At 43.6% G+C, this 24,782-nt stretch overlaps 1 protein-coding gene and 1 long non-coding RNA gene across 4 annotated transcripts; one reads left to right on the forward strand and one right to left on the reverse strand.

The window, feature by feature from the left end:
• Positions 1-14,327: 14,327 nt before the first annotated feature.
• LOC104611246 (FACT complex subunit SPT16-like) lies at positions 14,328-18,444 on the reverse strand. Of its 3 annotated transcripts, none has more exons than XM_088904241.1 (3): positions 18,303-18,422; positions 18,081-18,226; positions 14,328-17,960 (listed from the first exon to the last, which is right to left on the reverse strand). In XM_088904241.1, the coding sequence occupies exon 3, from the start codon at positions 17,753-17,755 to the stop codon at positions 14,543-14,545; it is 3,213 nt and encodes a 1,070-aa protein (XP_088760367.1). In that variant the 5' UTR covers positions 17,756-17,960; positions 18,081-18,226; positions 18,303-18,422; the 3' UTR covers positions 14,328-14,542. The 3 variants fall into 3 exon arrangements, with proteins under 3 accessions (XP_088760367.1, XP_088760368.1, XP_010276527.1); XM_088904242.1 differs by having other exon boundaries at positions 18,081-18,200; positions 18,303-18,383; XM_010278225.3 differs by lacking the exon at positions 18,081-18,226 and having other exon boundaries at positions 18,303-18,444.
• Positions 18,445-18,543: 99 nt separating this feature from the next.
• LOC104611245 (uncharacterized) lies at positions 18,544-23,409 on the forward strand. Its single transcript, XR_737599.3, has 3 exons — positions 18,544-18,846; positions 20,681-20,838; positions 22,624-23,409. It is a non-coding gene; the product is annotated as an uncharacterized LOC104611245 (long non-coding RNA).
• Positions 23,410-24,782: the final 1,373 nt, after the last annotated feature.

Genomic DNA, 24,782 nt, shown 5'->3' on the forward strand with positions numbered 1-24,782 from the left:
CACTGACGCCAACTTTGTTGCAGGTCCCATGGACGAAGAAGAGAGGATTACGACTCTTAGGCTCCTCAACCAAATGAAAAAGAAAAAGAAGCGGGCTGCTAAGAAGGCTCGTGTGGAGTTGCCGAGGGCTCCCTCTCCCTCTCCCGATCATCCCCGGGCTCCCACTCCTGAGCCCGAGCTCAACAATGCCCCTCCAGTGATAGATCTGGAGGTTGATTTTCCACCCCAAAAGCCTGAGGCTGCGGATCCGGGGCTGCCGCTGAGGCTCTAAGTTCTGCTGGGGCAGCTACCGAGGCCACCGAAGAGTCGGCTCACCGTGATGCAGATGCGGCGACATCCAGTTCAGGGGCTGGAGAGGAGGAGTCCATCTTGGATCCCGAGGTCAGCCTCAACCGAAGTAAGAGGGGCGTCATCAATGCAGAGGTCGTGAGTTGGGCCGAACTCTCTCCAGGTCAGCTCGGGGGCCGCGTTGCAACCCACATCATGGTGGTAAGTTTGTATTCCGTGAGCCAACACTACCGTGCACGCCTTGACTCTCCAATATGTTTAGTACTGACCAGTTTCCTTCTGCTAGGCGAACATTGTCGTGCACGCCTTGACTCTTCAATCTGACAAACACCTGAGGCGCACTTTGGCTGCTGAGGAGTCGTCCCGCATGGCTCATGCCGAGCCGAAGGCAACACAGGACAAAGTCCATCAGTTGGAGAGTGCTGCCGCCGCTCAGAGGAGCCTGAATGACGCCTTGGCGTTAGAGAGGGAGGAGCTGGCCCGTGAACGAGATAGGCTGAAGGCCAAGGTGAACGGGCTCCGAGTTGGTCAGGAAGCCCTGAAGCTCGAGGTGGAAAGCCTCAAAATGGCCCAGAAGGCTTCGCAGCTCGAGATGCAGGCCCTCAAGGAAACTAAGGAGGCCTTGGAGCACGAGGTGGAGTCTCTTAAGGCCGATATCAAGGAGAAGACGAAGATCTTCGACGACGCTCTGGAGTAGACCAAGGTTCAGTCTGTCATCGACTACGTCAAGTCGTCGAGGTTCGATAACGTAATGTCAAAGGCCTACCGTAGAGGGTTCAAGCTCGGCCGGTGGTGGATAAGGCGTGCCTACCCCAACCTAGATATAAGTTCCTTCACTTCTTTCAACATCACAGATGACATGGCACACCAGGCCGTGGATGACCCAGACTCTGAAGACGATGGTGGCAACGGGGAGGTTGACGCTACCGATCTGATTGATTCTTCCGAGGAGACCCCTGAAGAAGCCCCGAGTAAGGCTGATGAGCCTCCCAAATAGTCAGGTGCTCCTTGTATTTTGGGCCTGCGAGCTCGACTTCCTTCTCCTTTGTACTGGGCTTGCGAGCTAAATTTCCTTCTCTTTTGTACTGAATATATTTAGGTAATGAAATTTATGTAGTGGAGCTTATGTAATGAAAAATTCACTTTGCCAAACACTTGTGCAATTTTCTTTTACTTGCCGAAGTAGTCGTCTTATTCTAAACTGTTAGGCTACTAGGCCAATTACCCGAAGTGAGGGTTCCTCAACTGTCGTGGTCCCGAATTGTATTCCAATACTTAGTAGGGGTAGCCTTGTGTACACCAAGGTGAGTGACATAGTAGGGTACATGCCCGACCTGTCTGCACCCGGGTTAAGTTGACATCAGTTGTCCTTTACGGGTTTAACTTGTTGCATGCCAGGGCGGGCTATCCGTCACAAGGTTCTTGCCCGAACTGCCTGTGCCTTAGGCATTGCAAGTACTTAGCCTATGCCGATGAGGCAACTAGGTCTTGTATGGTGTCGAGGTCTTTCGTTAGCTTGGCGTTTTAGCCCTTAGGCTAGAGGAGCGGCTTATAACCCATTCTCCTAGAGTTTTCCCATGCCGTAGAGGCGACTGGGTCTTATTGCGTCAATGTCATATTAGCTCAGTATTTTGGCCCTTAGGCCCGGGGAGTGGCTCGTGGCCTACTCAGTTGTTACAGATAGTATTGTCTTAAGTTGACAATATTCAATGCCCAAGGTACTTGTTTCCCTTCTAGGGTCTCGAGCTCGTACGTTCCTTCCCCGAGCACTCGTTTCACTCAGTAAGGTCCTTCCCAGTTGGACCCGAGCTTGCCAGTGCCGGGCTTAGGTACCATAACTTTACAGAGGACCAGGTCGCCAACGCGGAGGTTCCGCTTCTTGACCCTGGCGTTATAGTACCGAGCTACTCTCTGCTGGTAGGCTGCGGTCCTGATGTACGCGAGGTCCCTTACTTCGTCGAGTAGATCGAGGTCGGTACGCAGCTCATCTTCATTTGTCTGATCACTGTATGCTTCTAGTCGCAGTGTAGGTACTTCAATCTCTGCGGGGATAACTGCTTCGGTGCCGTAGGTGAGGTTGAAGGGGGTTTCCCCCGTGGCGGTCTTCTCCGTGGTCCGGTAGGCCCATAGGACACTAGGTAGCTCATCTGCCCACAACCCTTTAGCTCGATCTAACCGTGCCTTCAGTCCGCGGAGGATGACTCTGTTTGTGACTTTTGCCTGACCGTTTGCTTGAGGGTGTGTGACTGAAGTAAAGTTCTGTCGGATTCCCATGTCTTGGCACCAGTCTTGGAATTTGATGTCTTCGAACTGCTTACCGTTGTCAGAAATTAGTACCTGAGGTAACCCTAAGCGGCACACAATGTTTTTCTAGAAGAAGTTTTGGACGTTCCGGGCTGTGATCGTTACAAGGGGTTCAGCCTCTACCCACTTGGTGAAGTAATCCACTGCTACTACTAAGAACTTCCTCCCACCCGTTGCTAGCTGGAATGACTCGAGTAGATCGATGCCCCATTGTGCGAAGGGCCACGGGCTGGTGAGATACTTGAGATCGGCAGCAGGTTGGTGGTGAATATTGGCATGCTTCTAGCATTTGTCACATTTTCTAACGAGCTCAATAGCATCTGCCTTCATTGTTGGCCAATAATACCCTTGTCGAAATGCCTTTTGGGCGAGGGCCCTGCACCCCAAGTGTCCGCCGCATAGACCCTCATGAGTGTTGCAGAGTAGGAGCTCGGCTTCGATAGGTCGCAAGCAACGCAGGTAGGGGAGCATGTAGGCTCTCCAGTATAGCTGTTCGTCTATCATGACGTATTTGGCTGCTTGGCGCTGCACCCTTCTGGCTGCATTGCGATCTGTAGGGAGGGTCCCGTGTAGCAAAAAGCTCGCGAGCGGGTCAATCCAGCTCGGCTCTGCTTGAACGACGGGAGCGACCTCCTCAGCCCCCCCGAAAATGCTAGGCCGAGGCAGGTCCTCTATGTACACGATTCTCATGGTGATGTCGCTGGTGCTGGCTAACCTAGACAGGGCGTCGGCCTCAGTGTTCTCTGACCTAGGGAGTTGTCTGATGAAGTATGACCGGAAGTTGAGCAGAGATTCTCTGACTTTGGCTAAGTAGGCGACCATGGTTGGCTCGTGAGCTTCGTACTCACCAGTGACCTGGTTGACCACGAGCTGGGAGTCGCTGCAGATAACGATGTGCTTGGCTTTTACTTCTCTGGCTAAGGCTAGTCCAGCTATCAACACCTCGTACTCCGCTTCATTGTTAGATGCCGCGAACTCGAAGCATAGCGCGTACTCCAGTTTCGTGCCACTTGGGCCGTGCAGGACTATTCCGGCTCCGCTGCCCTGTTGGTTCGAGGAGCCATCTACGTGAAGGATCCAAGGCTCCTCATCCCAGCTCGTGTTTGGCCGAACTAGGAGAGATGCCACACTGGCTGCTACCTCACGGGGCTCAGACTCAACTAGCCTGGGAGCTTCGGGGCCACCCAAACTTGGGACCCCGTGCTCAACCGGCCTGTGAATTTCGGAGCTGAATGTGCATTCGGCGATGAAATCTGCTAAGGCTTGAGCCTTAATGGCAGTTCGCGGCTTGTACTGGAGGTCGTACTCGCTGAGCTCGACGGCCTACTTCGTCAACCGATCAGAGACCTCGGGCTTAAGTAAGACTTGCCTCAGAGGTTTGTCGGTGAGGACGATAACAGTGTGAGCCTGGAAGTACGGGCGGAGCTTCCGAGCTGTAATTACCAAGGCATATGCTAGCTTTTCTATCTCCGGATATCTCATCTCTGCTCCATGCAATACTTTACTAACATAATAGATGGGTCGCTGGACCTGATCTACTTCCTTTATTAGTACCGAACTGACCACTTCATCGCTCGCCGAGAGGTACAGTTCTAAAACATCGCCCTCCTCGAGTCGAGTAAAGATCGGCATGCTAGCGAGGTATCTCTTGAGCTCATGAAACGCGAGCTGGCAGTCTTAGGTCCAATCGAACCCTTTGCTCTTTATAGCCTTAAAGAATGGCAGACAGCGGTCCTCCAATTTGGACATGAAGCGGCTCAGGACGGCTATGCGGCCATTTAACCTCTCAACCTCCTTCAACTTCCGGGGTGGTCTCATATCTAAGATGACCTTAATCTTATCCGGGTTGGCCTCAATGTCACGCTGGTTAACGATGTACCCTAGGAATTTACCCGAGGTCACACCGAATATACACTTGTTTGGGTTCAATCTCATATTAAACTTACGCAAAATTTCAAAAACAGAATGCAAGTCTTGTATTAATTCATGTGAAAATTGAGTTTTGACGACCATGTCGTCTACATAGCATTCAACTTTCTACCAATTAATGGCGCAAACAACTTATTTACAAGCCTTTGAACGGTTGCCCCTGCGTTTTTCAACCCGAAGGGCATAACCTTGTAACAGTAGAGATCGAACTCCGTGATGAAGGCAGTATTTTCTTCGTCCTCCGGGTCCATCTTAATTTGTTTATAGCCCGAATAGGCGTCTAAGAAACTTAGCAACTCGTGTCCTGAGGTCGCATCCACCAAACGGTCAATTCTGGGGAGCGGGAAGCAGTCTTTTGGGCAGGCTCAGTTTAGGTCAGTGTAGTCGACGCAGATGCGCCACTTGCCGTTAACCTTCTTTACCAGAACGGGGTTGGCTACCCAGCTCGGGTAATGGACTTCTCTTATGAAGTCAGCTACGAGGAGCTTCTCGACCTCCTCATCGACCGCTTTCCACCGCTCCGGGGCTAGGTTGTGTTTCTTCTATCTAACGGGCCTAACTACAGGATCAATATTCAGCGTGTGAGTTATAAGGTCGGGGTCTATACCGGGCATCTCTACCGTGGACCATTCAAAAATATCTAAATTTTGAAGTAAGAAACTTACCAATTCGGATCGTAGAGGTTCCTGGACGGAAGCACCGATCTGAAGCGTCCGAGCTGGGTCTGCGATTGAGGTCGGAACAATGACTGTTTCTTCCGTGGGTGCAGCTCGTTCTTCGCCTTGCTCTGTAGGCCGCTCCAGTTCGAGGTTGTCGGCCACCTTGGTCTTTCCCTTTAGGGCGGCAACATAGCACTTGCGGGACTCGAGCTGGTCGCCCCGCGCTACCCCCACACCGAAGTCTGTAGGGAACTTCATTGCCAAATGATAAGTGGAGACCACCGCCCGTAGGACATGGGTGATCGGCCGACCTATTATGGCATTGTATGGGGAGGGGGTTGCGACCACCTGGAAGTCGTGGTTGAGTCTGACTACGCAGGGCCATGTGCCAACTTCCATAGGTACTGTCACTTTCCCAAGGGGCCTGACTTCTTCTCCGCTGAAGCCCACCAAAGGAATGTTCGCGGGCTTCAAGTCACTTCCCTACAACTGAAGCTGGTCGAACGTGGCTTTGAAGAGAATATCTGCCGAGCTGCCCGAGTCAATGAGTACGCGCCTGACCTCGAAATCGTTGATCCTCAGCTTTATCACAAGCACATCATCGTGAGGGTAGTGGACCCCTTGCGCATCATCCTCCGTGAAGAAAATTGGCTCTTCTGTCCTCGGCCGCTTTGGAGGATTCTGTTCTTCCCGGGCAGCTTCACGAACTGACGTCCGAGCTGCTGCTGAAGTACAACCCACGACGATCGAGCCTCCCACTATCATGTGGATGGTGCCCCGAACTGGCCTCTCTTCTGGAGGCTGCCTCTGTGACTATTCAGCCGGCCTGTTGTTGGACTCGGGAGCATCCTTACCGTACTCCCCTTGCCGACCTGTTTTATTATTATTATTATTATTATTATTATTATTATTATTATTATTATTATTATTATTTTGTACAAAGTTCTTTAAATATCCACGACGGATTAGCTCCTCAATCTCGTCGTGGAGGTTTTTACAATTCTCGGTACTGTGACCGTGATCTCTATGAAAACTGCAGTACAGATTCTTATTTCTTTAATTGGGATTCCCCCTCAAACGGGGTGGCCACTTCACATACGGGGCGTCCTTGATCGCCATCAGGATTTCGGCCCGCTTCGCGTTCAGTGGGGTGTAATCAGTTCAGTCCGCTACTGGAGCTCGAAACGACTGACTCAGCTTTGCCCCCCGAGCTGCATCTTTTTTCTTTCGGCTGTCCTCTTGGCTGGAAGGCTCTCCTTTCCTTTTCTTCTTCTCGGGCGTGCCCTCGCCCTTCTGGTTGATCTCTTCCTCCGTGAAACCTATCCGCGAGCTTAAGAAATTCGGTTATGGTCGCCGGTTGGTTGACGACCATGTGCCATTTGAACTCTTTATGCGTCACGCCTTTCTTGGCTGCTGCGAGGCGCACGGTGGGGTCCAGGTGCGGTATCTGCATGCACGCATCGTTGAACCGCTTGATATAGCCCCGGATGGACTCTCCCTCTCTCTGCACTACATTGAGGAGACTTTCTTCAGTTCGCAGGCACCGCTTGCTGGTGACGAAGTGGGACGTGAAGGCTTGCGCGAACTGCACCCAACTTCTTATCGATCCAGGTGCCAGGTTTCAGTACCACGTACGGGCTACTCCTCTAAAAGTGGTGGAGAAGGCCATACACATGCACGACTCACTGGCTCTTGCCAGGTGCATCTGCGACTGGAAGGCATCTACGTGATCATTTGGGTCAAACGACCCGTCATACTTGTCAAAAGGGGGGAGCTTGAAGTCTTTACGCATTGGGACTGCCAAAAGTTCGGAAGACAGGGGGGGCAGAACTAAAAGAAGGGGAGCCTTGACTTCGCTCGAGCTTACCTCTTCTTTGCCTTCGAGCTCGGGCAGGTTGTGGGTGGCAGATCCGCGAGCTCGGCGGCGGCGTCTCTGCTTCTTGGCGGGCTCGGCGTTTGTGCTGCTTACCTCCGTGCTGTCAGGAATGGTTTGTGCAGGAAGTAGCTCAGGCCGCTGGTGATGGCTGCAGATGGAGGGATCCTGCTTGGAGTCTGTAGCCAGGATCTCGAACCGGTTCTCAAGGATCAAGGCTTCAAACTTCGACTGCCGAGGTGATGTAGACCTGGCGGGCTGGGGTCCTCCCGACCTGACCGCCGCAGCGAGACCAGGGTGGCTAGTCTTTCTTGCCTGTCATGAGAGGAGGCCTAGCTCTTAGGAGGGTTTTGGGAGGCTTCTCCTTGGCGAGAGGGGCGTTCGTCTTGGCGGCGAGACCTAGCTCGCTGTGAGGCTGGGTGCTAAGGAGGGAGCTGCGACTGCTGAAGCTGGGGTTGAGGCAGCTGGGGGAATTGCTGCTGGTAGTGATACTGGGAGACGTGGTGCAGCACTTGCTACTGGTAAATCTGGTGTTGCTGGAGCTGTTGCACTTGGGCTTGCATGGCCCGCATGCACTGCATCAGATCGTCGAGCTGGCTCTGGCTGGTCGCCAGAGGAACGACAGTTGGTTCAACAAAGGTCATTTCGACCGAGGAAGGCAGGGGAACACCCACAGGCGTCGTTGCTCGCGGCATGTTCAGGCTGGGGACTCCGTCCACCGAGAGGGGAATGATGAACTGCCCAATGCAGACCGTGGGAACTTGGGGCTGCTCCCTGGAGTTACCCATCTCCATGCTTCGTCCAACATTGCTAGAAGAAGCCATGAGTGCCGAGTTTTCAGAGAAGGAAGAACTGTGAAGGTTTAGAGGAAGGCTTTTAGAAGTGTATCCCACAGACGGCGCCAAATGACAGTGCGCGATCCGGTCACTCCTAGCTGGCACTTACGTGGCTCCTGGAAGGTACCTGAGATGGAGAAGAAGAAGAATCCCTGGGGGCTTGCCCAGTGGGAACACTCTGATGCTTAAGTTAGTATTCTGTAGGAGAAGCAAGGAGAAGATGAAAGCTAAGAGTGCAAATAGCGCGAGGGTAGAAGATGATACCTCCGTTCCTTGATACTAGCTCCTTATAATAGAAATCCGTTGTATCAGGCCCACTGGCCTCTGACAGGGTGGGTATAACCGTCACTGTCAGCTTGCCGCAGCCGTTACTGGCGAGGCTGAGGTGGCACCCGCGGGGCCGTCGCCGCAGTACGTGCTTGTCAGGTGTAAGGCACCCTTTGAAGGTGGCAGACACGACGCTGTCTGACGAGGGATATGGCTGCTTTTCCCAGATTTGTCGGGTACGATGGTCGGCAGGAGGTCTTCCTGCGATGTGCCGGACTACCCTGTGTCGGGCTATCTCATAAGCGGCAAGCTGCCTGTGGCAAGCTAATCCGAGTTGTCTGGCCCGAGGTGTCTTTACCTCGGGGTATCTATGGGCGGATCGGTGTGTTCCTGTCTGGGAGTGGTCCGAGATCCACTGGGAGGAGCTCGGGTATTAGGAAAGGTCAGGGGGCCCCGAGCTCGGAAGTAGCTCGGGGTGCCTTAGGCCCCGGGGTGGCGGTGCAGGCCAGGCAGCTCCCGGCAAGTAGTCTATTCTGTCGAGTTGCCGGGCTGAACTCGGTGTGATCTTCCCTCCGAGTTGCGGTTGCGCTTGCTGTGCTGTCGCACTGAGTCATCGTTTGAGCAAGGTCACACACACGTGTACCCGCGCTGCGAGGTCGGGCCAAATCACCCTCCATCAATAGTATATAGAAAATATAGTATATATATATTTATAATACATGAATATACATAAAATATATACAATATATGTATACAAGTCAGTTCGATTTTTCTTATTCACCCCTAATGTTGGTAATTTTGGTAAGCTCGGGGGGTATTTTAGTCAAATCGGGCCTAAGGAGGCCAACACAAAATTCTAATCTAATGGTGAGTATTTTGGGTTAAAAAAATGAAGGGTGGAGATGGATTTGAGTGTATATAACGGTTTTGTGTGTACGAGCCAATGAGATTGGCCAAAATGGAATCTTTTTTATATGGAGGGCAAACAAAGGTGTTTTTGATTGAAATTTTATAGGTAGAGTTTTTAGGCATTTTGAATTGATTGATGAGGTCAGATTGAACTAAATAGGCTTGGATTAGGCAGAGATCTAGAGGGATAGTGATTTAGTTAATTTATTAACTTTATAACAAAATCTTGGTGTGATTGAGGGGAAAATGAAGGAATTTTTTGTTGAAATTTGGCAAGGTTTTGTGTATTATGGGTTGATTAGTAGGGTCATACTGGTTCAATTATGCCGAGATCAGGCAGATTCAAAAAGGACTTGATCCAATTAATGCGAATCTTTGAAACGAAATCTTGGTGTAATGGAGGGAAAAACAAAGGTATTTTGGGCTGAATTTTTGTGGGTAGGATTTTTAGGGTGTCTAGGATCTTATGGAAACATCTGATTGATTTTGGAGGGCCAAAATCACAAAAATTTGGGTCAACGAGAGAATCCAAAATTGAATATTTATTTGATGATGGGGAAAATAGGGGAATTTTAGGTTGAAAATTTATGGGTAGATGTTTGGGTAAATCTCTTAAACTATCCCTAGTGTTCTCGAAATTGACAAACTATATTGATGGTGTGCGATCTAGATGCTCCTAACTAGAGGACAACTCGAATGTTGGTTGCTTAGCTAGCTGGTCGAGCTGCGAGATAGATGGATTAGAGAACCCGGGGTGGCTAGCCCGACGAGGTCGCTCCGATGCTTAAGTCGATACTGTATGTGGGTAGCGAGCTGAATCTTGAGAATTAGAGATCTAGAATGCAGTAAATCACGCGTACCTGGGTCTCAAGGGCTACTGCCCTTATATAGTTGGACTGTCGTGGGTCTCATGAAACGCTCCTGAAATCTTTGAACCGAGTTGTAAGGGTCCATTACGCTTTGGAAGGCGAAAATTGTGCTTGTTGATAAGGCTTATCGTTTCCCTCCGATTCGGGCAGGATGAGGATAATGCCTAATGCAACGCGATCCCAAAAGGTTCGAAGGCAACTGGCAAGCTTATAGAGATCTACTACACATCACTTCGGCAAGTTTAGTCATCCTGAGATTCCCGGGCTTCGGTGCTATCCAAGGTAACCAAGGCATCCGAAGTGACCCGACCTCCTGAGGTGGCCGGGGATGCTGAGTCATACATCTGATCGCTAGGTTGTGTTCACGTGTCCTCTACTTACCAGGTCGAGGAGCCAAATTACCCCTCATCATGTACCCTTACTGTTTACATATTGCCTTAAAGTACTCTTAAGTTTTCTGACAATTGACACACCGGTAAACACTAACAGAAAAAAATGAAATATCAAATTTTCCCTAAATTGTTCATCAAATTTTCAAAATGAAACCCAACTAATGAAAAACCCCTGTTTTCCAATTTTTTCCAAATGCAACTTCCAAAACCCAAAACCAAATTTGAGACGTCTCCCTCATGTGTCTAATTTCAGATTGAAAATCTTGTGGTTTTCTATAACGAATCTCAGTCAAATCTAGAAGTACCCATCCTCTCCCACCGCCACCAGCTTTGATTGGAAATTTAAGGTTCAGGCCTCGGCTCTCAGGCACACTACCAGAATCAGACTACCACCGGTAGTGTTTCGTCGTCGGTGCTGAGGCCAAAGACAGTAAGAGTTTCCATTGTTCAATCATTGTTTGTTCAATCGTAGAACATGACCATGGAAATAGGGTTGCACTTCTGAAGGGATCCCACTTCCTCGCTTTCAGTCCCCAAGTCGAGACTTTTTTTGGAGCCCAGATGTTCATTAATGGTCTGAACTCCACTAAGTTCAATTGTTTTGAGCGAAAATGGTGTGGCAAAATTCAATCTCGGGTGCATAAAATTTTCTGCACCATGGATGCATAAATAAGGTTGCTTTTAACTTCCGTGATCAATTTAACTTAAAATAGTAACACTAGTAGGACTGGTTCCAATAAAAAAGCCAAAACTTCCATTCATGACCGTCAGCACGTTCCAAAGTTGAATGATGAGTTGTTCAATCGTAGAAATGCAACCGCATCAGTTAAGGATGAAAATGTATGTTGTAAAATTGCAAAATTGAGAGGAGGGCCGAGTCGTGCCACTTAGTCACTCTCCTTAAAACCCCATTTGCCCCTATGGTACAATCAGGTGATCACAATTCGGTCGCCAAGATAAAACAACCTACAAGCCACTGGTAGGCGTGCATATGCTTACCAGACCTCTACGAACCACAGAGAATTGATGCTCAGAAAAACCAGAGAAGATAAGACTATCAACTAGAAGGAGTATTCTCAGACCCACACCCACACCGCACCCCTTTCCCACCCCACCCCCACTCGGCTCGGCTCAACTCGGCTCGCGCTTGTAAAATGCACCCCCAACTCCCTTACATGCATGGAATATCTATAGTGCTCTCCTCCTATGGGTCCCTACACATAGAGAGAGCAAAACTATAGATATACTCTACTTCCACTTTTTTCCCAAGCAATGTGGGGTAAAGAGTTTTCCCATGCACTCAAGAGTGGGAAGAGGAAAAGACAAAAACAAGAGGAGGAGAAAGATTCTTGAAATTTTGAATCTCTCTTCAACAATCCCCCATAAGATTCAAAATTACAAAAAGATCAAACAATCTGAACATCGCAGTGAGAAAAGTATTCATGGTGATGTTTTTTGGACTTCAATCAACACTTAAGTATGACAAGCTATATTACAGAGTACGGGTGGAATCAGACTCCTTCAACCTTTCCTCTTTGTCATAACTAGCTAATTGGCCAACCAACTCAACTCACCAGTTCTTTAGTCATTCTTTTGTTTTGGAACATTTTGGCATTGTTCCCCTCTTGGAATCATGAGTGTTTTAGAGAGTCAGCCCTACATCTCTCTTAGAAGCGGCCACACTTCACACCCACTTAGGTTAATTATTAGCGTGCATTGCACACACTATTCTTATCTGGTTAAGAGCCTCATGCTTAAGCTCCTCAAACTGCAGTGAACACTATCTTACCTCAACATCTGAAATGGGACACAAACTAATAGTGCTTTCCTAAGTCACCTAAAAACTCGTTTTTACCCATTCAACCTAATTCCAAGGATCTCCTTTCACATAGGTTGAGTGTCCATCACTAATGACTTTGTAACAGGCTTTAGCCCCATTCCTACCGATGCCTCATACACCACTTTAAAAGTAGTAAGAAAGCATGACTACTAGAAAATTCCAATCAACAAAATTGTATGCATCATCATCATCATCATTTAAGCCTTGTCCCAACTCCAAGGGTCTGCTACATGAATAATGGGCAAATGTTCCACTAACAGATGTACCCCAAGCAAAGGGCTGTTTGGTTAAGAGATATTAGTTTCGGCTAACTTGTTTGCAATGGTTTTTGTGAATAGATCCCTAAATGAAATTATGCACAAAAAACATAATTGTCAATCACGTTTAGTGGCTCACCCTTAGAAATAAAGGTGATAGCTGTAAATTTACTTTCCTTTAGCTTCTAGTTCTAAAGAAATCAAGAACAGATATAGTAATCTCCACCCCAACCACTAGTAAACTGCGACTATCCTTTTATTTCCATCAGTAACCATAACTACCCTATACAACTTATTACTTGTAACAGAACAAACAAGATACCCTGTAACCATTAGTTGAGACTTGAGAGTTGATTACAAACTAGAACGGACTCATCACCTTGATTTCTTAATTACTAAATTACTTTCATGAGCTCTAATAATTTAAGCACTAATAATTTAACAGTGGATACTGGATATGACTTTAAATAGAACGGACTGATGAGACAAGATTCATGTAACCAACCCAATATAGTTGGGGATAAGGCATGGATGATGATGATGATGACTCATGAGCTCTAATGAAAAAAGGACGAATAATAAGGTATCAAAAAGATACATGGATTAGAAATTAAGCGTGAGATTAAATTCATAAGAAAAGCAGAAGGGCTTCAGATTCAAAATATAAAACATGAATCGTGTACTATCACCTTCCTTTATATAATATATAGGGTTCAACAATGATACCAGAAAGACATGATACTGGAAAAACTTATTAACAATCAACTGGTATCACAAAAGTAGTAACCAATCAGGTGGCAAACGACATCATGCCTTTCCAGCATCATAGATTCTCTAATATGTATCACTACTTAACATTGATAATGTAATAAAATAAAATTACCTGCAGAACCTGACCCAAATTCTCTTGTTCTTCTTCTTTGACTTCAAACATAAAACTGAATTTGGGAATTACAAGAGAAGGCCATGGTTCATCTATAATTTTATTAGAACCAAGTGTAATATCACAATTTGTATTTTGGAAAGTAAATCCAACTATAGAAGGTGGTGAAAAAAGGTTGATAGAAAGATCAAATAATAATGGACAGAGTAATTTGTTCAAGAATAGAAATAGATGGCAATAGATGTAAATTAGAGTCAAGGAAAAGATTGAAATTTAAAATGGAAAGGACATCATATGAAAGAAAAGCCTAAAACAGGTGCAGAAAGGTAAAGGAAACAATTACCAAATTTACACTTTTACATAGTATTATAGATATAGATGAAACCTTTTCCTTTCTTTTCTTTTAATGTTTTGGCTTAGCATCCATGGATTTACTTCTTGCAAGAATCTGCAAGAGATGTATTGGCAACAAGTTCTACCAGTAACTCTCGTTTCTGGTCTCAATGATATTAAATCTGTAATACAGCAGCGCATGGTTTTCCGTTCTTAGCTTATCAACATACTCCCAGAAAAAAGAAAATGGTTGATGGCGAACATTAACCGCAAAATTTTCAATCAGGGAAAACAGTTACTTCTCAATAATCAGACCACAATGTTATGAGATTGCTGAGAATATTCAAATTGCTTTCTGCTAACAAATGTAGAATTGAAGGAACTAATTCCAAACTCCTTTTCTAATGTTCCCCATTTCATATACAAGTAAACATGGATGAGAATTGGATTTATATGGTTTCAAATGTAGACAAACTACTCTTTTAGATGGGTCCATATTGATTAAAGAATTTAAATTTGGGATGGGTAAGAATGACACTCAAATTACCTGGCTTCTACATTGGGATCATGGCCAATCTCATCCAACCACCAATGCAAGATGCACCTAATCTAAATAGTACATCATAAAAGGTTAAAGGCATACACAGTTGTAATGTGGCAAAAATAAAAACAAGTTGATAATCATAACTAGGCATAAAAAAGACCAAATAGATCTATTAAAGGGGAAAAGTTAATCTGATTCCAGCAAAAGGAATTATCCCCTGATGCACAAAAGCTAAGAAGTGCATCCACTAATTTCATCCAAAAACCCAAAATAAACAAAGTACTATTACTGCTGCTTCAGGTGCTGCTGGTATAGCTACCACATGATACATAGATTTAAAAAAAAAAAACAATCATCCTTCACCTTATTTTTGCCCGCTTAGGAGGATTACCTCTAGGGTCCCTCTTGTCAGGAACCCGACCTTTCCCAAAGGCCTTTGTCTTCCTTCTCTTCCTCTCCTCCTCACTGTCTGACTCATCACCTTTCTCCCTGTCAGCATTGCTTGCCTCCCTTTCCAACTCTTCCCATGTCTTCCCCTCCTCTTCCTCCGAATCTTCCTCAGAATCATCCTCATCATCCTCTGACTCAACAAGTGACTCACTATCATCATTAGATGATGACTCAGAGTCAGACTGCACATCTGATGGCTCATATCCCTGATCCGACTCCTCTGAGTTCTCCGAGTCTGAGTCACTTACCTCCATATTCAGGAATTCCCATCCCCCATCTTCTATGAACTTCTCTGGATCATCTGTAATTGTCTTTAATATTTGTCGCCAGTTGAGATTCAGCCTGCTCTCATAGTATTTAAGGTCAGTTGTATCAAGCCACTCCTTGACTCCATCAAGTGATGTGGATGGAATGGAGTCAATTCGAAGGACATCGCGCTTGAAGTCCTTGAACACAATTGTCATGTCAAAGCTCTTCTGCCCAAGCCCAACCCTCTCTAGGTTCACAATCTCGATCTCGCTAAGGGTTACCACCAAAAAAGGCGTCTCTACCAACTCAACCAGACAGCTCGAAGTGGGGACAATGAAAGCAGAAGCCTTGTGGGGAACACCATGGAAGCCTAGCTCCCTTAGGGGCTGATCAAACTCAAGGTCAAGATCACGAAACTGGGGCTGTCCCCAGAGGTCATTCACCTTGTTAACAAAGTTCTGGAAGTCCATGTTTATTTTGTTCTTTCGGTCCCTTTCCCTCTGCTCCTCCTCAATCTCATCTGGGTCATAGGCAGATCGCTTTCCACCCCCTAGGGTCTGGACCACATCCATGACCTCAACATAGAATTGGACATCTTTAGTTTTTTTGTTCCCCACCATGATGTGATTGTGCAGGTGGAAGTGCAGAAGGGTGATCATCTCCTTCTCTGCAGGCTGAAAGAATGCATGCTTGATGTTTCCAAACATAATGTCTACACGCTCATCTGGCCTTGAAGTAGAGTAGCGGAACCCGTTTACATGGGCTTCAAGAGTACCAGGGATCTTCCTTCCCCTACCACCAAAGACAGGACGGATCCATAGGTCAGACAACCTTATCGGCTTAAATCTGTTACCTGCAAGCTGCAGCTTCTCCTGAGTAACCAACGTAGCCCTCTCTGCTCGCTCTGACTCCCTTGATGCAACCTGTCGTCTAAGGGTCTTAATCTGCTGTACCACTTCACTAATGTGCCTTGTGTCCTTGGAGCGGAATGAGACCTCCTTCAGATAGATAGACCCTTGGAACTTCAAGGAGCTTGCATCATGAGGACTGAAGGGGGTCCCTGGTACATTGAAGATTATCCGGATATAGCCAGTACGATTATTGTCCTGTTGGCTAACAACAGTCTTCACATTGTTTACATGAAAAGGGACCATGCTTCCATAGATTGGCAAGAGGATGGCCTCATTCTTCTGGTCAACCTGAATAACCAATTCTCTCGCTTGGGGAATATCATTTACGTTCTTATAAGCAATCAACTCACCTGAAGTCCTCACAGACCGACGACCATCCCCTGTACCCGACCCACCACCAGCCAGCCTCCTGGCAGTTTCTTCATTCTTCTGGCGGGCAAGTTCTGCCTGGTGCTGCCTCCTTAGTTCTTCCTTTGTCATCTCATGGTTGTCTGACCGGAGTGTCGCTTTTGACAAGAATGTCTCGGTGCCGTTAGACTCAGCTTTGACTTTTGGCTGTTCTTCCTCCTCCTCCTCATCCTCATTGAATGAGTAAGCCACATCCTTAACTGATTTAGAGCTGATTGAAGTTACAACTTCTGGGAGTTTTTCACCAATGATAACTGTATCTGCAAGCAACAGAGAGAACTTCTCAGTCTTCACATTGTTGGTCTGAGCTTGCAAGTTCTGAAACCCAAGTGACACATTAAAAACCATCCCTGACTTCAACACTCGATCATTTTTAGCATTCAGGCTCAACCCTGATTCACGAAATTCAAGACCAATTCCAGTTCCAGCAGACTTGGTAAGACTTGCAACTAATTCAGGAGCATCCTTCTCAACCACAGACAAGGCAGCTTGGTAAGCAGCACTGACTTTATTGCCAGGCTTCAACGCATTGATGGCTGCCTCATGGGCCTTGAGGAGAACTTCATAAGCTTTACTCTGCATGGCATTGGCATCAATAAGAAATGTCCTTGCAACATTGGAGCAGTAACTATTATAGCGGGAGCCAATTGCACATATGATCACACTTGTCGAGTCATAATACAGATTCTCATCATTGCTTGAAGCACTTGGCCTGAGATCAAAGTCTCCCCCACTCTGAAATATAGGAGGGTAACAGATATCAATATTCTCTGCCTTGAGCTTTACTTTAACCTTTGCAGGCTCAAGAATGACTTTCTCTGTGTCATCCATCAATGAAGAATGGGAGACCTTCTTCTCCTCGTCAATTATCTTCTCAAGCTTTGGGACCACAAAATGTTTCATCACAGATGAAGTCAAGAATGCCGCCTTTTTGACATTCATAAGCTCAGTATTGTCCTTAACAGCAAACAAGTCAGAGAACCCATTTGTTACATCACCAAGCTGGAGCCCTGAATTTCTTAGCTTTTCAGTCCAGATCTCTAAAAGATTCCCTTCGGGAGCTTCTTTCACTATATATCCAACAACAGGAGATTCATGACCATCAGATTTTGACTGAACATGTACAGCATGGAATATCTCATCCATCAATGCAGATCCATCATCACCCCTTGCCTTCACATGAATCACAACCTCAGCACCAACCGACTCCTTGGCTGATTTTTTCAGCGTTTCCAGCAGAGAGGCCTTTTTCTGACTACACAAGAAATGGATCTGTTTGTTCATGAAAACCATGATTGTCTCCGGAAATTCATAACCAAGCAACCAAATGTTTAGAGCCGAGGATTTCAGGTATCGAAGGTCCTCGGAAGCAGGAGGAGTTGCGATTGCAATAGCATCAGAAGAGCCCCATAGATCATCCTTGTGTTGATTCCAGTGTGAATAAAAACCTTTCAACCGTTTGTTGAAGTTCTCCAGATTAATGGTATATGTACTGGATTGTCCAGAAGCTTTGCCATCTGGAGCCTTGACATTCCCATTCCTATTATCTGCCATTGAAGGCAACTAAATCTAGAAAAGTTTAAATCTGCAACAATTCCTCCAAAGGAATTAACAGATAAATCAGATAACGAATAACTTGTAGTTCTCAGCTCCCCTTGTGCCAAATAACACCTCACAAATGACAAAAGCAATCAGAAACCCAAACAAACTGCAAACAAGAATTCACGATTTTCTTGTGCTAAGTATGTCACCCCATTTCCTGTAAAAGAAAAAGAATAAAAGGAGCAATTAGGGTTACTTCAAATCCCTCCGAATCTCCATACGAAAACATAAAATCACAACTTAGAAAAAAAAAATAAAAGAACTGATTAAAGACTACCAGTTATGGGAAAATCTACGATGCTAGGGTTCAACTATGTATCCCCAAACTCAGAAATACGAGACCACCAACAAAACTGAAACTTTATCCTGTTTCACAGTGACAGAAGGTTCCCGTCCTCTGTTCACAAAATTTCAAATCCGAAGCTACAGTTGGAGCTTCGGAAGTTACAGACTGAAAACAACGACGAAACAAAACAGAAAAGAAGAAGAGAAACCTTACCGGCTATGCTTCTTCTGAAGACTCGTTCCGCGATCCACCAATTACAAAAGCGAGTTAAACAACCCTGAATTTTTGTTCCAGGCATTCATATCTTCTTAAAACGATTCAATATTTCCTCGTTAATGCTACTAAAAATACATAAATACCCTTACATAATACTTTACTTAATAGAAAGGGCGCGTCTCAACCATTAAGGTTATCTTGGTCTTTTAAGATTGACTGCCCCAACTCCTCCTTTCCCACTCTCTCCACCATCTTTCTTAATTCTTCCTCTCCAGTCTCCACCCCTGTCCTTTCAAAAGTCGAAACGACGAAGATCACCTTCCTCTCTTTCAATCAATCAGCTGTTACAAAGTAAAACCCTACTTATGGCGATTATTGGTAGATTTATTTGCGAGCATCTAAAAAGGATGAGCATCTCGTCACCTGGACATTCTTTGGCACCGGAGGCAACGAGCGCTGGAACTGGAAGAGGGCAACAACTCTTCCTGCCATTTCCCTACCGATCTCATCTCTAATCTAGATTGGAATGAGACACTCATTGGTATTTCTTTTCTTTTGCTTCTTTTTTTCTATCTCAATCACCCTATTTAAATTAATTTTTCTAGAAGTTTATTAGCGTTTAACATTCCTCAACTGCAGATTTTGTGATTTTTAATAAAAGCAAATTTCTTGATTTTTTTTTTAATGTTGGCTTCTGTTTTTGTTGAACATTTTACTTGGGCATTCGAAATACTTAACGTCGTTAGTTTGGATTTTTTTTTTAGGTTTTGATGTATATAGTTTCTGTAGTTCCTCTTTAGCTTTATTAATTGGTTTCTAGTTTGCCAATTTTTGGTAATGACTGATATGCTGACGGTATTGGGGGTGAATTATACTGTTACTTTGTGCGCCATAACCATTGATAGTCATTTCTTATTACTTGAGTAGTCGGGTTCCAAGGTACTTCAAATTACCAAATTCACTGATTAAAGTGAAGCAGATCTTCTATTTTCCATGGCATAGGTTGGTTTATTTGCCGTCATCAACAAGTCTGTCAGTTCTAGCCTAGTAGCCTGCTTGGGCTGCTCATAGATGTAAAAACAGTCAATTTCGAAGAAGTTAAGACTAATGTCTCTTCATCTCTCAAATTTCACTTTGAGTTTATTGATTTAAGATAAACTAATTCACTATTTTGTACAATTTTCATCTGAGTCATTCTACCTTCATTATTACATTCGTGAATGCAGACCAGTATTTACCCAATCTATTTATCGATGACCATATGTTTCTATTCGATATATGCTAACAATTATATTTAGCGTTATCTTATCTTCCTACATGCATACAGAGACAGACATGTATTCCACTTGTAGAGGCTGGATTTCATTTGTGTCTGGCTGTTTGGCCGAAATAACTGAAAGATACATAGGAACATTCTTTGATAATATGTGGAACTCATTTAATGTACATTTTTTTTTTCACTTTTTTCTTTCTCTCTGTTCCCGAAGGTTGCTAAAACAAATTAAAATATTCACTTTTACCTTTAACTTAGCAGGTAAACAAGCGTATTCTCTGCTATCTCATAACTGCACCACTTACAGTCTCCCTCCCCCCCTGTTATATGTTCTTTATAAAACAAACTTGAAACTAATTGGTTTTTTTAGGAAGGGTAACTTATATTCATTACTTCTTCAAAAACTAGTTGGTCATTACTTGAGGGGAAATAAGACAAGCCAAACTTCATGACTTTTGGTGGTTAAGTAGAAGTGTAGGACATGACAATTGGAAGTAAGTTAGATTATACCATTTCAGAAATATGAAATAGATCTCTAACTTGAACCTCTCTTGCTTGAACTGATGTCAAGTCATATATTTAGGTCCTGTAATTGTAATCACTGATTTAAACAATAATTCTGAAATAAAGGAGTAAAGAACTAATTCTCAAAACCTTATCCTTTTTTTATTGATGTTTTGGTTTTCTCCATGTTTTTCAAACCCCGTTCTCATATACAGTTTTACTTTCCCCTTTTCTTTTTTGGGTATTCCATTAAATGTTTATATGTTAAAAAATTAGCTAATTTTTATTTTTACTCTAATAAATACCTATTTATTGAATTGGTATTTTATGATTCCCATGTTCTTAAGGCTGAGCCAATCTTGGGTTAATGATCATTGCAAGGTCTATTGAAGGGTATGTATTAATTCTAAGATTGTTCTTTTTTTAATTTTCCTCTGAAATTGTTAGATTATTTTCATCACCACTCAATCTATTCTCATTTTATGGCTATGTGTAAAACAAGTGTTGAAATTCCTTTGATTTTATAATTTGTTCCCCGCTAGTTTTCTATTATCATCACATAACATGTTCTTATTGATAGCCATTTCAACAACCTCAGGATATAATATTGATGCCAATACGTCCTTTTCAACCCCTTCTGGTTTGGTGTCCTGAACCATAGCTACAAAGAGCAAGGATTGGATAATCACAAACAGGGGCAATTTGCTTATACCATAAAATGGTTGTCTTGGGCAGTAGTAATTCTGCAGAAATCTGGTGAGAATGCTACCACTCTTCAGTTAAATGGACAGTTAAATAGTATCTTGCTTCTTTTTCTGTTTCAACTTTTTATTTCCCCAAATATTAATTTCTCATTCCTCCCACACTTCAAGGAGAATTGACTTGAGGAAGATTGTTAGTTTTATGGTGTATGTCTAAATATTATGATTTTTTAATTTTTAATTAAAAATTAAAAAATTGAGTGTTGAGCAGAGTGGTGGGCAGTTAAGAAACAAGATGTCCAAAAATGAGTGTGGCAGAAATGCTAATGCTTAGATGGATGAGTTGTAAAACTAGAAAGTATAGAGTTAAAGATGAAGTCATATGAAGGAACTTTTTACAGCACCTTTTAGAAAAGTGATCTATTACAAATTGAAGGGTCAAGAAGAGCTGGGGGCAGACCAAAAACAATTGGGTGGAAGTAATTAGAAATGATTTAATGGATATGGCACTGAACAGAATGGAATGGTGAACCAGGCTTCATGTAGCCGATGTAGCTGACACCCATATAGTTGGGACAAGGCATAGATGATGATGATGATCACAAAATGTTCATCAAGTCTTAAATATTTTGGGGAAGATTGACTTTTTTTAAGAGTTACCAACATTTGGTTTGGCTCGTAGAAGTAACCTTTTGCTTAAACACAAAGGGATGGGGTTCATGTCCAGTTATGCTTCTCCAACAGAACTTAGTTTAAGATATGAACATTTTTGAACTTTGGAAAATTCTTTCTTTTTTTGCATTTTTATTAAACTTGTTATTCATTTTTTATTTTGTACATGGGTCTATGTTAATGTGGCAAAATATGGAGACATCCTTGGTGTAGTTTTTAGAACAATGATGAGAGAAAAATAAGCACCATAGTTTCTTGATCTCAAAAATATATGAGCATAGTTTTCCTAGGGTAGTTCCCTAGGTTCCATAACCATATTTCCTTAATAATTATCCATAATTTTCATAAGAAAAGTATAGACTTCATGTTAAAGTCTAGAAAATCAACATATTCATGAGAAGAAAAAGAAGAACGAAAAGAAAGTTAAAAAATATGTATATAGGGGCTGATCCCTATTTTTGTTAGGAAAAGAAGAAAAGAAAAAGGTGGAAGAAGAAGAAAATTTGTTGATTGGACGGAATTTTAAGTTCTTTCTTACTTGTTGGTTCAGCTTTTAAAGTCTTTGAGGGTTCAATACAGCAGTTAGCAACAATGTCTATGTTTAAACCCTAACAAATAAGAAAATAATAAAAAGAAACTACTCGACGATTAGGCGAGGCGAGTCTCCAAGGGCACCTTATCGCCTAGGCATCACCTAGGCCTCGCCTTGACAACTAGGTATATGAGGTGTTCAATGAACTTGTTTGTAGGGAAAATGCCTTCATTCTTCCTCCAATTCTAACCAGATTTACTACTATTCTATTTCTATAAACAAAGACTGTTCATCTACAAGACTACAACTAAGATCTTCTACTTTAACTAAAACATATAGGATATTGTAGCTAAAAATTAACTTGGTTAAGTAGGATGGTAATTGCAGTGTAGGATAATATCTGTATAGTATACACCACATGGTTTGCTTAGTTATGTATCCATATTTCATCAGGTGCCTACTTTGATTGGATTTGCATCTTCTAAATTATGCCCCAAAAGCTAATCCTTGTGACAACCGTATATGTGGCCTACCAAGATATCATATTAGATCTTCTAACTACAATCACATGACCAATTATTACAATTCATCTCTTTCTTGTTCAATTCCTTACTTCTACTCTCTCTTTCACTCCAGAATGGAAGAAGGTCAGGGGGTCAGTCTTGAAGCCTGCCTACCCCCTGAAATAGGTAAAAGCCCCAAACACCCATAGACTCTGAAGCAACAATGATGAACAATGATAAAATATACAGAGCCTTGCACACCACGAGAGCAAGAGTCCACACTTGGAGATAAAACAAGATTTCATGTATCTTGGAGCACAAGTTCAACCCAGTCTGGTGGAAGTATGGAGCTCCATTTCACTCCTAATTGCAAACCAGGCCTCTGGCAGCTAAAAAAATGTGCTACTTAATTGGCGCTTCTTCTCGGATACGAGAAAGTAACTGCAAGTTTTCAGCTTTCAGAAGGATCTCTCTTAATCTCTACTGCAGCAATCGTCCTCTTGCACTTCAGGGCCCTTATTAGCTGACTATAGTCAGATTCTAAAATGAAGTTGTTTAAACTTAATTTTTGAGCAAGTTTCATTCCTTGGAGTGCTGTGCTTCCAACCTGCAAAGGCTTCGTCTTCCAAAAAGTGTTTCTGCAACTCTTCATCATCATTTGAAGATGACTTCAAGCTCAATGAAATCAAAACCACCTCATTCAGTTCTCTGCATATTCCACCAATGACAGATGAAGCAGATAAGTTATTATAATTAAAAAAATCTATCGTTCTACTATTTCAAATAGACCAAGCTGATCGAATACGGGTGCAACTTCTGCTTTTTTGTTTTTTGTTTTCTTTATACAGACTGTTTTGTTTCTTTTTTTTTTTTTTTCACTTATGGTAGGGTGGCATCTAACTTCTATTGGATTGGACCATATCAAGGCCTCATTCGTTTTCAATGCAGTCTCATTTGCACTGACGCAAAAGTATGAGACTGCAATTTTGGGGTTTATTTTATGCAGTACAAATAAAATTGCACTGCAATTAGAGCACAGTGAGACTACATAACCCAAACGAGGGTAGGTAGCCCATTCTGTAACTAAAGCCTGAAGGGACCGAGTTGTACCAAAGTTGAACAGCGTTTCTCTATCCAAATCCAACTGTTGAAGACGATACTGCCATACTGGTATACATTAATTCCCAATATTTTGGACCTAGTGCTTTCTCTATCCAAACTCAACTGGTCAAGATAATACTGCCATACTGGTATACATTAATTTTCAATTAGTATCTTGTATTTTGGACCTAGTGCTTGGTCCCCAAATTTTAAAATGCAATAATTCATTGCCTGAACTTTTTTTTTGAGTTAAAATATCAGTTTTTTTTTATTAATTTTTTTATTTCTTTTTTTTTATGAATGAATATAATTTATTAAAACAGAAATTCAGTGCCCGAACTTTCAAAACATGTCAACTTATTACCTACATTTAACCAGCTGCTAAGTGACATTTGAAAAGACACAAACGTGGGTGGAGTGTCATCTATCTTTTTTATCAACTATCCAAAGGTGGACAAAAAATATGAGATTTTGACATCAAGTCTGAGACTCCTTCGGCAATAAGCCTATTATTTCGGCATCAAGCCTGAGACTCCTGCAATAAGCCTGTGATTCGGCATCAAGCCTGAGATTCTCTTTTCGTTACATATGTCTTTCGGCAACAAGCCTGTAAGCTCTTTCCCATTGCAAGCTTCATATTTCAGCTTTCAAGCCAAAAGCGATAGGTTTTATGGTAATGGGTTTTCAGCTCTGGGGCCAGACTTTTAGACCTATTATTTGAGATCTCAGATCTGGTTAAAACTCTTTGAAAGAGCTTTCTATAAACCCTAGTCTCGATAAATACTCCTTCAAGAGCTAGGGTTTTGCGCCTTTGTACAATTTAAAGCTGGATGTACTTCCTAGTACCTTGGATTTTCCGGTAACTAGGAGTGAAATTTTATAATCTTGGTGGATTCCCAGCTGTTTTCTGGGAAAATCTTTCTAGTATGCACATCATACTCTGGAATGTTAGGGGTTGTAATAACCCAGATACGATGCGATATCTGAAGAGATTGTGTAATACCAACATTATGTGGAAGTTTGTGCACAAAGCAAATCGATGAGTTTATTCTGTTGTTGGAAGGTTGACTATTTACTTACTATGTTGCATAAGAATAAGAGGCTCATTTTCTGTGAAATCGCAAATGCAACCAGCCAACAGTGTTGGTATATTGCCCTTACTTATGGACACCCTAATAAATCCAAACGGAG

Source organism: Nelumbo nucifera, chromosome 4 (assembly GCF_055504915.1).
Source record: "Nelumbo nucifera cultivar China Antique chromosome 4, China Antique-T2T, whole genome shotgun sequence".
NCBI classification, from domain to species: Eukaryota; Viridiplantae; Streptophyta; class Magnoliopsida; order Proteales; family Nelumbonaceae; genus Nelumbo; species Nelumbo nucifera.

Coding starts and splice junctions, on each gene's coding strand:
- LOC104611246 (XM_010278225.3), bottom strand. CDS start 17,755: ATGGCAGATAATAGGAATGGGAATGTCAAGGCTCCAGATGGCAAAGCT.